The sequence below is a fragment of the Portunus trituberculatus genome, chromosome 19 (assembly GCF_017591435.1).
Source record: "Portunus trituberculatus isolate SZX2019 chromosome 19, ASM1759143v1, whole genome shotgun sequence".
Lineage (NCBI taxonomy): Eukaryota > Metazoa > Arthropoda > Malacostraca > Decapoda > Portunidae > Portunus > Portunus trituberculatus.
Window position 1 is genome coordinate 8,280,001 of NC_059273.1, and position 15,104 is coordinate 8,295,104.

Below are 15,104 nucleotides of genomic sequence, written 5' to 3' on the forward strand. Positions count from 1 at the left end.
CTTTTCCTTCTCCTTCTTCTCCTCCTCCTCCTCCTTTTCCTTCTCCTTCTTCTCCTCCTCCTCCTCCTTTTCCTTCTCCTTCTTCTCCCTCCTCCTCCTTTTCCTTCTCCTCCTTCTCCTCCTCCTCCTCCTCCTTTTCCTCCTTCTCCTCCTTCTCCTTCTCCTCCTCCTCCTTCTCCTCCTCCTCCTCCTCCTCCTCCTCCTCCTCCCCGAAGACCGTTGCCTTAAGGTAGATTCAGCATTCACTTCTCTCAGTGAAGGGAGGGAAGATGGAGAGTCGTGAAAGACAGGAAGGAAAGAGAATCGGAAGAAAATTTACTCCGGAATGATGATAAAAGTAAAATGCTCTCTCTCTCTCTCTCTCTCTCTCTCTCTCTCTCTCTCTCTCATTAGTGGAGCACAATTTACATAAATGGCACTCACGCTAAATAATTCGTCACCAGCAGATGCTCAGATTGGAAATTCACGCATGTCCCACAAAGACTGAAAATTACGCGGTGCCGGGGTGCAGACAGGCGGGTTTAGTGCCAACACGCGGCGCATCCTCACATCCCTCACAAAGGCACGCGGCACACTGACTCCCGGGACGTGATGAGGTAGGTCTTAATCCCTTCAGTACCATGACTCGTTTCTGCATAATAGTTGGTGATTTTCTACAGCTTCAGAGACATATGTGGGGATTAAAATAGTGAAGACTGGCTATTAATCTTCTGACCTCAGTAGATCCTTCCTAATGTAAATAGAACTGTCTAATCTTACCCATCATTTCTGGTGAAAAATGCGTCCCAGTACTGAAGGGGTTAAGTGTCGTATTCAGAAACGCTTCCCTCTCTCATCGCGACCATTTTCAAAACTACAGAGACGATTAGCCGAGTTTTAAAAGTATTTTTCCTATTGATAATGCAGAAGACTTGTTAATGTCAATAGAATTACAAAAAACATTCTTAAAAACCCGTGTCACTTCAACTAGAGCCCTTTGAAAACCGTGAAAGTGCTGCGCTTAAGTGTTTCACATTATGGGCCTTTTAACAACCCTTCTAGGAACCATGACACGTTTTCTTATTAATTCTGCTTACTATTTGGTGAATTTATACAGCTTCAGCAACTCCTGTGGGGATTAAAATAATGAAGACTGGCCATTAATCTTCTGACCTCCATAAACCCTTCCTAATGTCAAAGAAATCTTACAATACACAAATTCAAGGTAAAAATGTATCCCAGCATTGAAGGGGGTTAAGTGCGACTCAACACTGTGGCGAGTTGTCAAGAGTTCGAAGTTAATGGCTGTCGTGTGTAACTTCCCCTTTGAACACTGATGACATGGCGTGCGTTTGCTTGAGTGTTTCAGTAAAGAAAGTGAAGTCCGGTCGCTAAATGATTTTTCATTCATTCGTTCTAACTTCGATTAAGACTGTTTCTTTACGATTGCTTGTCAAGTTGTGCGTGTGTCTGTCTCCTGCATAGAGTAGCACCGTTGAATTTGTTAGAAGGCAATGCACGTTGTAGTGTCTTATTGTGTAGAAATTACTATAAATTCCTGACAATATTTGTATACCTGCATATATAACAAATGTTTTATATTGAAGATTTACTCTGACAAGCTCCTTATGTTTTTTAATAGGTGAGAGAAAGTTGTGTCTATCCATATTTGGAGCCAGGAAAGGTACTACAGTACAATCCATCCCCCATCCCCCCTCTCTCTCTCTCTCTCTCTCTCTCTCTCTCTCTCTCTCTTTCTTTTAGCCATCTTATCCTGTCTTTCACCTTCTTTACTACTACTACTTCTACTACCACTATTACTACTACTTCTACTACTACTACTACTACTACCACTATTACTACTACTTCTACTACCACTATTACTACTACTTCTACCACCACTATTATTACTACTTCTACCACTATTATTACTACTTCTACTACCAATAATGATAGTAACAATGATATTATAATAATAATAATAATAATAATAACAATAATACTTGTACTACTTCTGCTTTACTCTACTATTACTGTTACTACATGGCAACTACAGAACTATATTCTAATTATTAGAAGGTCACCATTATTTTTAATGTAATGTTATGGTCGACTTGACACTTGGGTGGTTGACTAGGTGGTTTAATGTTGGATTGGTTCAGTCTTTCATTTCTTCCCAGTTTACTTCACTAAGTACCAGAATGCCTGGACAGCATATGTGAGGCAGCAGCAAGTGACTTAGTGGAAGGTAATGAATGCTAAGGGAAAGTGTGAGAGAAGCGTGATTCAGTCCCTCAGAAAGAGGTGTGGAAGGTGGTAAAGAATGGCTAAGGAGATGCCCAACTGTGGTATGATGGCAGCCAGGGTGTTGACCTTCTCTTTCGAGCTAGGGCACAGTGTGTGGATGTGAATTCAAGGAGCTACAGATGGTCTGAGTCCTACAGCAAAGTGTGCCAGATGTGTGACATGGGAGAGGACGAGATGGTGGAACATGTGATGCTAGGGTATGTGAAGTATACCAAAGACTGGAATGAGCCAATACAAGTGGTGCTGAGGGAAATGCACAGTGCCAGGGTGAAGACAGGAAGGGCACGGGTAGTGGTGTTGCTGGGACTGTGTGGAGAGTTGAGTGAAAGGATGATTAAAGCTGTGATGAAGTTCCTGGAAAGAATGTAGAATGTTGGATGTAGGGACTAGCAACATGAAAGATGGTGTCTGGTCTGTTTTGCCATTTTTTTCTTTTCATCTCCTACAGGAGCTGCCAATACTAAGGCCTGCCTCATGAGAAATCCTGACCCACCTGTAGCATCAAGGTCAAGATAATCCTGTGAGGAGTCATGTGGTACCTTATGTAGTGTCACCAGGACAGCACTATGACCCCTTGTCCCTGCAGGCCCTACCACTCTACACGGCCTCAGTCGTCAGGTCAGCACCAGACTGATCATCAGTATCTCAGGTGAGATCACATCAACATTATAAATTTTTTTTATTTTTCACATTTCTATTTCCTTTTATTGTTTTTTTTTTGTTTGCTTGGCTAGTTTATTTCATTTTTTCCTTGTCTCTCTCTTGGAATATAATACTCCACACACAATAAATCTTCATTTAAGAAGTGTATTTATTATAGAATTGGTACAAACAGCATAATCCACATCTTTATTTATGTAGATATCATAATGTACAACCTTGTTTAAACCTTTGGCTTTCTAAATATGTATAAACATGTTTTACAAACACAGATTCTCTAATACATTTTATATACTGTATCAAAACCTCAGCTTATCAAGATATGGGAAAAATTACACTGTCTTTTTGTTTTCTATGTATGGACTTACTTATTTACATTCTAATGTACATAAAATAGTGTCGGACGCACTGCACTGACGTTGAGCTTCAAAAATCAGGACTTTATAACCTAATCTTTGGTGTTCTCCAGTGTGTACTACCATCAACTACAGTATACACAAAGCATAACTATACAAGGTCCATATATCTCACACTATACAAAAGAATAAAGAACTCTTATCTGTACAGAATAAAGCCTTCTTGTTTGTCTCTAAAAATGACAACTTTGTTAAATTATACATAAATTTACTTGCTATGAAAAAGAATAAATTGTTTGTATTTTAAGGTACAAAAATGGAATTAGATTTGAAATTCTGAATACTGGAAATTGCATCAACAGAACAACTCACATTCCCGGCATTAGAAATTTCATAGGAAAAACAATACTTTCTGCAAATTAAGACAAAAGTTTAATTTGTCTTCCTACAGACAAGTATTTTTTAATATAAATGGAATGTCAGATGAGAATCTTGCAAAAGAGCAAGGAGGAATGAATGATGCAGGCCTGGCTTGACTGTTTTGAGTCGTGGAGTGACACTGAAGAAAAAATTGTACATGGACAGGAATTGTGACTTGTAAGCCAAACTGTTTTGAGCCGTGGCTGGCTGGCTGAAATCCCACTGCTGGGAGACTTACCAGGTCAAACATCATGTGTGTGATGTCACTTTTGTTCAGGGGAAGGGAACAGAAATGTGTTGTTTCAGTATTCAAGGAGAATTAAGACAGACATAAGACAGGGAATGATGACCTTGTACTTAAATGCCCAGCACAGAAACACAGTGTGTGTGCTCTGTAATTTGAACACTAAAAATTTCTATTATATTACGTATATTCAAATTAGTATCATTTTTGTGTTTGATATTTGTGAACAAGTCTCTAATAACATCATAACTGGCAAGTATACTAGAGTAACATTACCTTAGTATATAATATATACAACCTTTTATTACTTGGTTTCACTGGGAAATGCAAGGACTACTAAGTGCTAGGAGGGAGGAGGGCACCACTCAGCAGGAGGAACTCTTGTAGTCTGAGGTGTCAGATGCATTGCAGGAGTCGTTGTGCAGGTCACCACTTAAGTCTGGCTTCAGCTCTCCAGGCCTGAAGAATGAGAAATGCAATAAGGAATTACTTGATTTGATAATGCTAGTTATGATATGCCTCCAACTCAAGAATAAATGTGTGCTGTTCAGTGGTGCCAAACAACAGTACTGCATACAAGTACACGCAGACATGTCCAATAAAAGCACAAGAAAGTAAGGGAGGTTGCAAGAAGCCACCTGGTCTACACATGGCAGGCAATGCCTATATGAAAAATAACTACTGCACCTATTTCCACCATCATCCCCATCACTAAATTAATTCAATTAAGGTTAAGCTGATGGGTCTCTAATGAAATATTTAGTTTTATTTTTCTAAACATGGGTACCACATGCACCCCTCCACATGATCAGTACCTTCCTTGTGTTTTGTTTTTAGTCAAGTGTATTATTTTTTATTTTTTATTTTTGTATCTAGATCAAGTGAATTTGTGAAATACCAGTATACAGACTAGGAAGAGCTAGTAATACATTTACACAATTAGTATTTACACATCAACATTGACCAGTTCACTGGGAAATGAGCAAGCTTATCCCAAATATTTGTAACTAACATTTTGTATTTTCCAACAGGCTGCTGCAGCAATATGTATGAACCATGGAAAATTTGATGGTGGTGGCACCTAACAACTTTACAATACAGCATGGTATGCGTATTTGTATCAAGTCTGCATGCTCTTTCCAGCATCACTCAGAGCTGCTAGTTTCTGATACTCTTTCTTTACTTCAACCCAACTCCATCCTCCCATACAACTGAAAGTCAGCTTTTAAATTTCTAACTTTTCAAACTCTTGAAGTATTGATTTTTGCAGACATCTAATTTGATATCAATCATTCGGTCCATGATTTATTCAGACAGTGGCCTCTTCACACTGCAAGTTTTACCTCTTTTTCCCTTGTTTTCTACAATACTTCTAGGTCTTCATAATCTTTATATCTCTATTGTCATGCTAGAAATGAACTGTTTATAAATAATTTTATTAAGAAAAATACACTCACTACATTTCTAATTAACAAACTCCTTATTCCCTTGCAGGGGTGGTATGCTGCACTCCCTCCCTCACCTTGAGTTGAGGGAGGCAATGGTGCGGATGAGGTGGGTGTTTGCTGAATCTAGTGCAGCAATTTTCTTTTCCTGAGCATCAATTCTGGCATCCTTGTAGTGCATCTCTCGCCTCATCATTTCCTGCTCATGACGAAACTCTTGTTCCATTGACATCAGCCTAGTGAAGAAAGGAAAAGTTTGATGAAGGGTCTTCATCTTTACTCACAACTTGCTTCTTGCTACAACTGAAGTCAAATTTAATGATCTCTAATTTTCTTTCTTTCATCTATCATCCTATGTAGGGCTATGGCCTACTTCATCTCTATATAATCTCAGCATCACAGCTTAAGTCAATTTATATTATATATAAATCCTCTTCCTCTATCTAGTAAGCCTATAAAAATTCAATTATTTCCATGATCAAAAAGGCAAATTATTTTTTGGCTCACTCTTATGTGTTTTGCATTTTTTTGTTTTGTTTTTTTTGTTACACAGGCCCCCAGTTTTTACCTTTCAATTATGACTCTCATTTGGTCTTCCTGTTGGTCAAGGAGTTGCTGTGGTGGCAGGTTGTGGGCCAGTAAGTGGTGGTGCTCCTGCCAGCCCTCCCGCACCCAGCCCCCAGCCCCTGCGCCACCCAGTGATCCCACAGCAACATTTAGGTCGTCCTCAGAGTCGTCACAGCAGTGGGATGGTCCTCGGAGGTCCTCTCTCTCCGATGACCTGAAGTTAGAAATTTCTGTTTTTATGTTTCTGTAGTTAGAAATTTCTGTTTTTATGTTTGACTTACCTTCATGCTGCTGCTATTATTATTTAACTTTTTATATGGCAAAGTGCCAACTATTATACTCCAATTGTCACTGAATGAGAACAACAATAGAGATACTCCAATTGTCACTGAATGAGAACAGTAAAGAGAAAACTATTGCACTGAAAAGAATAAATGCAAGCAGCTTTTGAAGTTATGCTTCTGCTTATAGACTTCAACCTGACTTAGCATTAAAACTAATTATAATTAATGTACAAGATAGAAGCTGAAGGGTGCATCTTTCTTTTAGCATGTAAAAAGAAATGTACAAATAAGATTTACTAAATATACAGATAAACCTTTGTAACCACACTGAATGAAAGTCACCTTACCATACATACTAAAGTACCCTCCCTAATACCAGATAGACCACATAAAGCCATCTTATCTTAACATAAAAACACAACCTTTCTAAAGTAACCACCTACATACAGTACACCAAGCTGCCTGAAGACAGAAGGACCTCCCAATAGATAAGCCACTATTTTATACTGATGGTAGTGATGTGTATCTTATAATTATTCTTGGGTGAGTTCGCTGTTGCTCCTTGGTTAATTGTAACAAGTCAGGTCTGTTCATGCACATTCATTTATGGCAATATGCAAGGAAAGGAGGTTCAGAGAGCAGCAGCAGTTCATGAATATTCCACACAGTCCACCTTGATCAAGCTCTATCTTCATGATGATGCTGGTGGAGGAATATGGGACCCCACTTATATTATTAGAAATAAAGCAGATTTACAACCAAAATAAGGTTTACCTGCATACATATTTTCCATCCATACCTTTTCAAACTTTTTTGTACTTACAGAAATTTTTGATCAGCCAGGGTGGACAAAACATGGAAACAAAATACTCTTTGTGACAATGTCTTTTGATTACAAGTAATCAATCTTTTGAGATTTTTTGACAAAATCGATAACAATGATAATAAATAAACTAAAGAGGTCCCATTTTCAATTAAAACACATGCACTTTACCACTGCATTATACACAAAATCTGTCACCCCATAGCAAACCAGACACCCATGCACTTGTGCACTACATGAGCATACATACTTTTGTCTACAAGAACATACTGATGCAAACAGGGTAAAGACTCACCTGTTACTCCTCCCTCTCCTGCTACTAACACTGCGGTCATGGCGCTGTTTAGCAGACCTAAGTTCATGCCTGAGGGCTGGAGATGGCACCAAGCGGGGAGAACAATGGGGGTTGGTGCGAGGAGTATGGGCTGGTGCACGTCGAAAGTGAGAGTTTGAATGGGAAGGAGGATGAGAGTCTGGGGAGGAGTCTGAGGAGGAGGAAGCCGAGCGGCGCTGTCGGGTGCGTCCTCGGCGCATCGAGGACAAATCCTCAACACTCTGAGAGGAGCTCAGGCTGCTGTTTGGACTCTCTACACAACACAAATCACCAAAACGGATGATGAGTGCCCAGCAAATTGCTACCATAATTAATGTTTTGATATCAAATACAGCAGTGATAGGGACACATGATTCTTAACTTTGTTGCCTGAATGTTGCAGAAAGATATGCACAAATACAAACTTCACATTGAAAACTTTACATGAAAATACTTAAATATACTGTAAAAACTATAAACATGACTGAAGTGAAATGTAATTTCTGTAACTCACATCTTATTCTAGAGTACATTACTTCTTTAGAGTGCAAAGCCATGAATGATATGGGATGACATGTACCTTTGGGGTGAGGGACTCTTGGGGCATGTCTGGGGGTGCCATGGAGGGAGGCATGACCTGCATGTCCCAGATAGGCTGGGTGCATGCCCACTGCCCGATACTTGGAAGTTTGCTGGTGCAGAGGTGAGGCTGTGGGTGGCACACAAGCACACATGCAAGCATATTAAGAAGACAAAGTTGTGTCATGAAAATTAGTATGTATATGTACCGACCATGAAGAGACATGAAAGGTTGTCTAGTGAACTGAGTCATATATTCACAACTATCTAGGCTCCAGTTCACATCCACTTTAATCACATACATAGTATACTAATCTAATTATAAGTAAGTTCAAATCTAATTATAAGTAAGTCTTCACAAACACACAATTACAATGACTATAAATATATCTTGATATAATATGTACAGAGGTAATTTATAAGTTAGTTTTTATTGTAAACAATGCACTAGAATTCTGGACTAATTCAGGTGGTAATGCTGAGTGTCGGGAGGCAGTGGCCAAGCAGTCAATACTCATATAGCTGTGGTATCTTGGCAATTTTGATTCAATCTAAGTACTGCGAGATGCTGGATGTCTTTAAGGCATGACCAAACAGCTGAAGAATACCAACATAGTTTCTTATCAATGACAACGGGAAGCTTTCAGAATTAATCCACCAGATGTCATCGCATCACTGCTACATGTCCTTTACTGACATTAGCCAAATTATTATTGTAATAAATCCCAAGTGCATACAGATGCAAAGAACATTAATTATCATGTTACTGTTTACATTCTGTATCTATTTTTAAATATCCTGTATGGATAATATTGGGAGAAGCTGGTCAAAACAAATGTTTTTGTGATAATCTTGTAATAGTATTACAAGTCTAAAATCTGTTGATTTGGACAATGAAAAAGATAAAAACTTTGACTATACTATATATGTATATGTATATAAGTTCATATTTTTGTGGGAATTTTGGCATCATTTTCATAAAGATCAAGAAGCGGCAAAACAATTGAGCAAAGAATAAGCACATCACTGCATAGCTGTAGCGTGAGGAGAGAGAAACATGTGAAGCTTTCCTCCTCCTCATAGCATAGTGGCATGGACATTACTGCAGGAATGAACTATATGTCCAACAATGTGTTTGTTAAGTTAAACAGGTGGACAGCCTAGGCTGGGTTAGACAGCAACTCTCTCGCCAGGATACCAAGTTGCGTAGTCTTATCAGAATTGTTGTTTCCATTAACAAGCAAGTTGATCTGTGTGGTTTGGACTTTTAAGTGACATATATGTTGTCTTCATGTTTACTGTTGACTGGATTAATACACTTCCAATCAAGGGTGTACTCTTTTGGAAACGTGGAGATGACCAAATAAACCTTAATGCCAGTTCACGAGAAAATCAACTTATATACATTTGTTCGAGAATAGGATTTAATTTTGCCTTTGTTACTAGTTAGGAGTTATATAGAAAAATATATCATAACGTCTTATTGCATCACTGGGTTTATAGAATGACACTGCAGGTATGTTTTCTATTATTACCCTGTGAAAGCGAAGGGGGGGGACACTGTACTTCCACCTGGCGACAACCACTAGTTCTGAAAACTCTCGAAGGGCACTGATATTGAGACTCAGCAAAGCTATCAATTAAAATTTACAAACTATGACAAAAAAAAAAAAAATGAAGTACCCAAAATCCAGTACTAATAGAATCAACACTATAACCCTACAGAACCCTGCAGAAAATAGGGAAGTACTAACAGGAATACTGTCGACACACTGAAATATAGTGAAGGGTTATGTATCCTATTAATAATGATCTGTAAGAAGAGTATTGGAGAAAAGAATATATCAATAATGTGTGTGTGTGTGTTTTGTTTTGTTTTGTTTTGTTTTGTTTTTACCAAGTTGTAGTAGTCTTACAGGGCCTGGGCTTTATGCTCCTGTGGTGCCGTCTCCATATCTACCCTTATCCAATCTTACTTTAAAAGTCTGCCCACTCATTGCAGACACTACTTCTTCCTTTAAACTGTTCCACGTCTCAATACATCTTTGCAGGAAACTATATTTTTTAACATCTCTCAGACATCTTCCTTTTCTCAACTTTTTACTCTGCGATCTTGTGCTTCGAATGTCATATTCGGATCAGTTTCTCATTATCCACTTGGTCCATTCCGTTGATCAATTTATAAACTTGTATCAGATCTCCTCTCTCCCTTCTTTGTTCCAGGGTTGGTAGATCCATAGCCTTTAGTCTCTCCTCATATGTCCTCCCTTCAAGTTCGGGAACCATTCTTGTAGCCATTTTTTGTGGTAGATCCATAGCCTTTAGTCTCTCCTCATATGTCCTCCCTTCAAGTTCGGGAACCATTCTTGTAGCCATTTTTTGTAGTCTCTCCAACTTCCTTATGTGTTTCTTTTTATGAGGGGTCGACACTACTCCTGCATATTCCAATCTGGGTCTTATTATAGTAATTATCAATTTCTTCATCATTTCTTTGTCCATGTAGTGAAATGCTACTCCAATATTCCTTAGCAAATTATATGTTTCTCTAAAAATTCTATCAATATGGCTTACCGGTTGATTGTTTTCTTCCATCGTCACTCCTAAGTCCTTTTCCTTTTTAACTTTCTTCAGTTCTACTCCATCTCCCATCTTATAGATTCCCACTGGTCGTCTTTCACTCTTTCCCATTTCCATGACATGGCTTTTGTTCACATTGAATTCCATTTCCCAATTTTTACTCCATTCCCAGATCTTATTTAGGTCTTCTTGCAGTATTTCACAATCCTCTTTTGCTTTATAACTCTGCACAGTTTCGTATCATCTGCAAACAGATTTATGTAGCTGTTCACTCCTTCTGGCATGTCGTTAATATAAATGAGGAAAAGTATTGGTGCCAATACTGACCCTGTGGCACTCCGCTTTCTACTGCTCTCCACTTGGACTTCATATCTTTAACTATCATCCTTATTTCTCTCCCCCTTTTAAGCCACCCTCAAGTAATTTTGTCATCCATCTCAATGTGCTTCCTTTTAAGCCACCCTTCTCCTCTAACTTCCATAGTAATCTTCATGTGGCACTTTATCAAACGCCTTTTTAAATCTAAATAAATACAGTCAATCCATCCTCTCTCTCTTGTACTTTATCAACTATTCTAGAGTAGAAACTCAATAAATTTGTTACACATGACCGACCTTTTCTAAAACCAAATTGGCTATTTGATAATAATTTGTTGTCTTCAAGAAACTCAATCCATTGCTTCTTTATTACTCTTTCACACATCTTGCATATTACACTAGTTAGTGATACCGGTCTGTAATTTAAAGGTTCTTCCTTCCTTCCACTCTTATATATGGGAACCACCTCAGCTCTTTTCCATTCTACTGGTACTGTTCCATTTTCTATTGAGCATTTTATGATGTTGTATATAGGACTTGCTAGTTCTTCCCTACATTCTTTCAGTATTCTGCCTGAGACTTCATCCGTCCCATTGCCTTTTCCTCATCTAATTCCGTCATCAACTTTTTATTTCAAGCTTGGTTACTTTAATCTCTTTCATATGGACAGTCTCTATTACCCTGTGGTCTTTCAAATTTGGATTCCTTAGTAAAGACCTCATGAAATTTACTATTTAACAATTCTGCCATACTTTTGGGTCTTCCACCATTCCGTTCTCTCCTTTTAACCTTTCTATTGTTTCTTTTTGTCCTATTTTTCCATTTATGAATCTGTAGAACAATTTTGGTTGTTCCTTACATTTTTTGACAATGTCCTTTTCATAGTTCCTTTCTTCTTCCTTTCTCACCTTAGCATATTCATTTCTTGCTGTTTTGAAGTTTTCCTTATTTTCTGGATTTCTGTTTCTTCACCTTTTCCATGCTCCATCTTGTTTCTCCTTTGCCCTAGCACATCTTGCATTAAACCAATCTTTCTTTCCTTCTTCTTTAGGTCTATATTTTGGGACATATTCCCTTACTCCTGTTTTGTATATTTCCAAAAATAAGTTATACTTCTCTTGTGTGTGTGTGTGTATTTACCTAGTTGTAGTTTTACAGGGCCTGGGCTTTATACTCATGTGGCCCCATCTCCATATCTACACTTATCCAATCTTACTTTAAAAGTGTGCACACTCGTTGCAGACACTACTTCTTCATCTAAACTGTTCCACGTCTTAATACATCTCTGCGGTAAACTATATTTTTTAATATATCTCAGACATCTTCCCTTTCTCAGCTTTGTACTATGCAATCTTGTGCTTCGGATGTCATATTCTTCTCTCAGGATCAGTTTCTCATTATCCACTTGGTCCATTCCGTTGATCAATTTATAGACTTGTATCAGGTCTCCTCTCTCCTTCTTTGTTCCAAGGTTGGTAGATCCATAGCCTTTAGTCTCTCCTCATATGTCATCCCTTCAAGTTCTGGGACCATTCTTGTAGCCATTTTTTGTAGCCTCTCCAATTTCCTTATGTGTTTCTTTTATGAGGGGTCCACACTACTCCTGCATATTCCAATCTGGGTCTTATTATAGTATTTATCAATTTCTTCATCATTTCTTTGTCCATGTAGTGAAATGCTACTCCAATATTCCTTAGCAAATTATATGTTTCTCTAAAAATTCTATCAATATGGCTTACTGGTTGATTGTTTTCTTCCATCGTCACTCCTAAGTCCTTTTCCTTTTGACTTTCTCCAGTTCTACTCCATCTCCCATCTTATAGATTCCCACAGGTCGTCTTTCACTCTTTCCCATTTCCATGACATGGCTTTTGTTCACATTGAATTCCATTTCCCACTTCTTACTCCATTCCCAGATCTTATTTAGGTCTTTTTGCAGTATTTCACAATCCTCCTTTTGCTTTATAACTCTGCACAGTTTCGTATCATCCACAAACAAATTTATGTAGCTGTTCACTCCTTCTGGCATGTCGTTAATATAAATGAGGAAAAGTATTGGTGCCAATACTGACCCCTGTGGCACCCCACTTTCTACTGCTCTCCACTTGGACTTCATATCTTCAACTACTGTCCTTATTTCTCTCCCCCTCAAATAATTTTCTATACATCTCAATGTGCTTCCTTTTAAGCCACCCTTCTCCTCTAACTTCCACAGTAATCTTGCGTGTGGCACTTTGTCAAACGCCTTTTTTAAATCCAAATAAATGTGTGTGTGTGTGTGTGTGTGTGTGTGTGTGTGTGTGTGTGTGTGTGTGTGTGTGTGTGTGTGTGTGTGTGTGTGTGTTCACCTTCATCTCGGTCGCCAGCTGGTCACCCAGCCAGTCTTCCCCATTATGGAGCGAGCTCAGAGCTCATAGACCGATCTTCGGGTAGGACTGAGACCACAACACACTCCACACACCGGGAAAGTGAGGCCACAACCCCTCGAGTTACATCCCGTACCTATTTACTGCTAGGTGAACAGGGGCCACACATTAAGAGGCTTGCCCATTTGCCTCGCCGCGCTGGGACTCAAACCCGGGCCTATCGATTGTGAGTCGAGCGTGCTAACCACTACACTACGGTGTGCGTGTGTTTACTTAGTTGTATTGTACAGTGTTCGAGCAGGGCTCATAGTGTCCTATTTCCATGTATCCATTTATCCAATTTTTCCTTAAAGTTATGCACATTATGTACCGTAACAACTTCATTATTCAATGCATTCCACTTCTCCACTGTGTGTGTGTGTGTGTGTGTGTGTGTGTGTGTGTGTGTGTGTGTGTGTGTGTGTGTGTGTGTGTGTGTGTGTGTGTGTGTGTGTGTGTGTGTGTGTGTGTGTGTGTGTGTGTGTGTGTGCAGAAGCCATTCAACACACACATTATAGCAACGGCATAAATTAGCATAAGCTCCTCCAGCATAAACCTACTGTAATGTTGGATGGATAGTTTTGAACACCTGAGACAGACAGACACACAGACAGACAGACAGACAGACGCACGCACGCACACGCACACACACACACACAAAATAAGAGCCTCTATGTCCCCTCTGTCCACCACTTAATTGTTATCCATGACAGCAAGAGGGAGACATGCAATCTTGGGGCTGGCTGTGGCATCAACCATATCGGCTGACTCAATAACAAAGTGTTCACTCAAAAAAGCTTCAACTCAAAATAATACTTTAGGAATAAATAACATACCTAGAGGTGAGTCATGGTGAACCTGTCTAATCCCCACTGGCAGACCTGGGTTTCCATTCTCCCTTGAGAGGAGGCTGGAGTTGTCAGTGTGGAGGAGGGAGTCTACAGGAGAAGATGACTGAGAGTAGGCAAAGCTCTGATACCCTGATGAGGCAATATTGGAAAGCTGGGAAATGGAGGTCTGGGAACCCTGGATGTTGTTCTCTCCATCCTTGCATGCAGCGATGAACTTGTGAGCAGCATCATCCATGTATCTAAAAAACTCTGAACAATTTCTGTCGTATACTCTTCTGTCAGCAGAACTTTGAACTTCTCCCACAGAGAGGTTTCTTGAGGGTGGACCTCTGCAAGGGACACAACAAGAACAATAATGGGCCTGCTTGTTTTAATGAAGGCAAATCCTGTCTTCATTATCGTCTTTCCTTTAAGGAGTCAATAAACCATACTGTGTAACATTTCAAAGTAGAGAAAACTATTGATATACATTTTTTACTATCAAGACTATTTTTTTCGCAGACATCAGGACTGTCAATCAGATATAAAATATATTGATATAGACTCACAGTTAAATGTTGAACAATTAAAAGATCTAATTAAAAGAGGTGCCTATGACAATATTATTCATCATTCTTTTATATGATCAGATGTAAAAGATTAATTTCATTGAATAAGCAAGATGCTGCCACACAGGAACCCACCTGAGGTGTTGCCGCGTCTGTGCGGTGTTGTGCAGCAGCGCCCGCTGGGGCTGGTGGTGAACCTGGTGGAGGGGCGGTGGAGGCACCTCGCCCATGTAGTAACTGTTGCTGTTGTTGACCCGCATTTCCACTGATGGTGGATTGTTGTTGTTGGCTTCCCTGAAACCAAGGAAAGCATTACTTCATGATAATGCAGCAAAAAGGGACTAATCAGAAAGCTGTGATTCTTTCCCTTGCCATCAGCTGTTTCCATCATGGAATAGTTTAGTTGGTGTACAAAGAGACATGAGTAGT

General features: G+C 39.3%; 1 protein-coding gene and 1 long non-coding RNA gene across 7 annotated transcripts in view; one reads left to right on the plus strand and one right to left on the minus strand.

The window, feature by feature from the left end:
- The window catches only part of LOC123506308, an 11,569-nt gene extending 4,989 nt beyond the window's left edge, over positions 1 to 6,580 (plus strand). Inside the window, exons 2-7 of one of the 2 annotated variants that reach the window (XR_006675402.1) lie at positions 447 to 596; positions 1,622 to 1,663; positions 2,735 to 2,935; positions 4,998 to 5,071; positions 5,461 to 5,520; positions 6,021 to 6,580. This is a non-coding gene — a long non-coding RNA (uncharacterized LOC123506308). The remainder of the gene's footprint in view (positions 1 to 446; positions 597 to 1,621; positions 1,664 to 2,734; positions 2,936 to 4,997; positions 5,072 to 5,460; positions 5,521 to 6,020) is intronic. The other variant, XR_006675401.1, reaches the window with a different exon arrangement.
- Positions 3,069 to 15,104, minus strand: part of LOC123506307 — a 336,845-nt gene continuing 324,809 nt past the window's right edge. For 2 of the 5 annotated variants that reach the window (XM_045258272.1, XM_045258275.1), the window contains 7 exons: positions 14,811 to 14,969; positions 14,113 to 14,456; positions 7,979 to 8,107; positions 7,381 to 7,672; positions 5,980 to 6,192; positions 5,489 to 5,647; positions 3,069 to 4,425 (listed from right to left, as the gene is read on the minus strand). In XM_045258272.1, coding sequence (XP_045114207.1) covers positions 4,332 to 4,425; positions 5,489 to 5,647; positions 5,980 to 6,192; positions 7,381 to 7,672; positions 7,979 to 8,107; positions 14,113 to 14,456; positions 14,811 to 14,969 — 1,390 coding nt within the window. In that variant the 3' untranslated portion in view covers positions 3,069 to 4,331. Of the gene's footprint in view, positions 4,426 to 5,423; positions 5,648 to 5,979; positions 6,193 to 7,380; positions 7,673 to 7,978; positions 8,108 to 14,112; positions 14,457 to 14,810; positions 14,970 to 15,104 lie in introns of those variants that run through there. The other 3 variants (XR_006675400.1, XM_045258273.1, XM_045258274.1) reach the window with 3 other exon arrangements.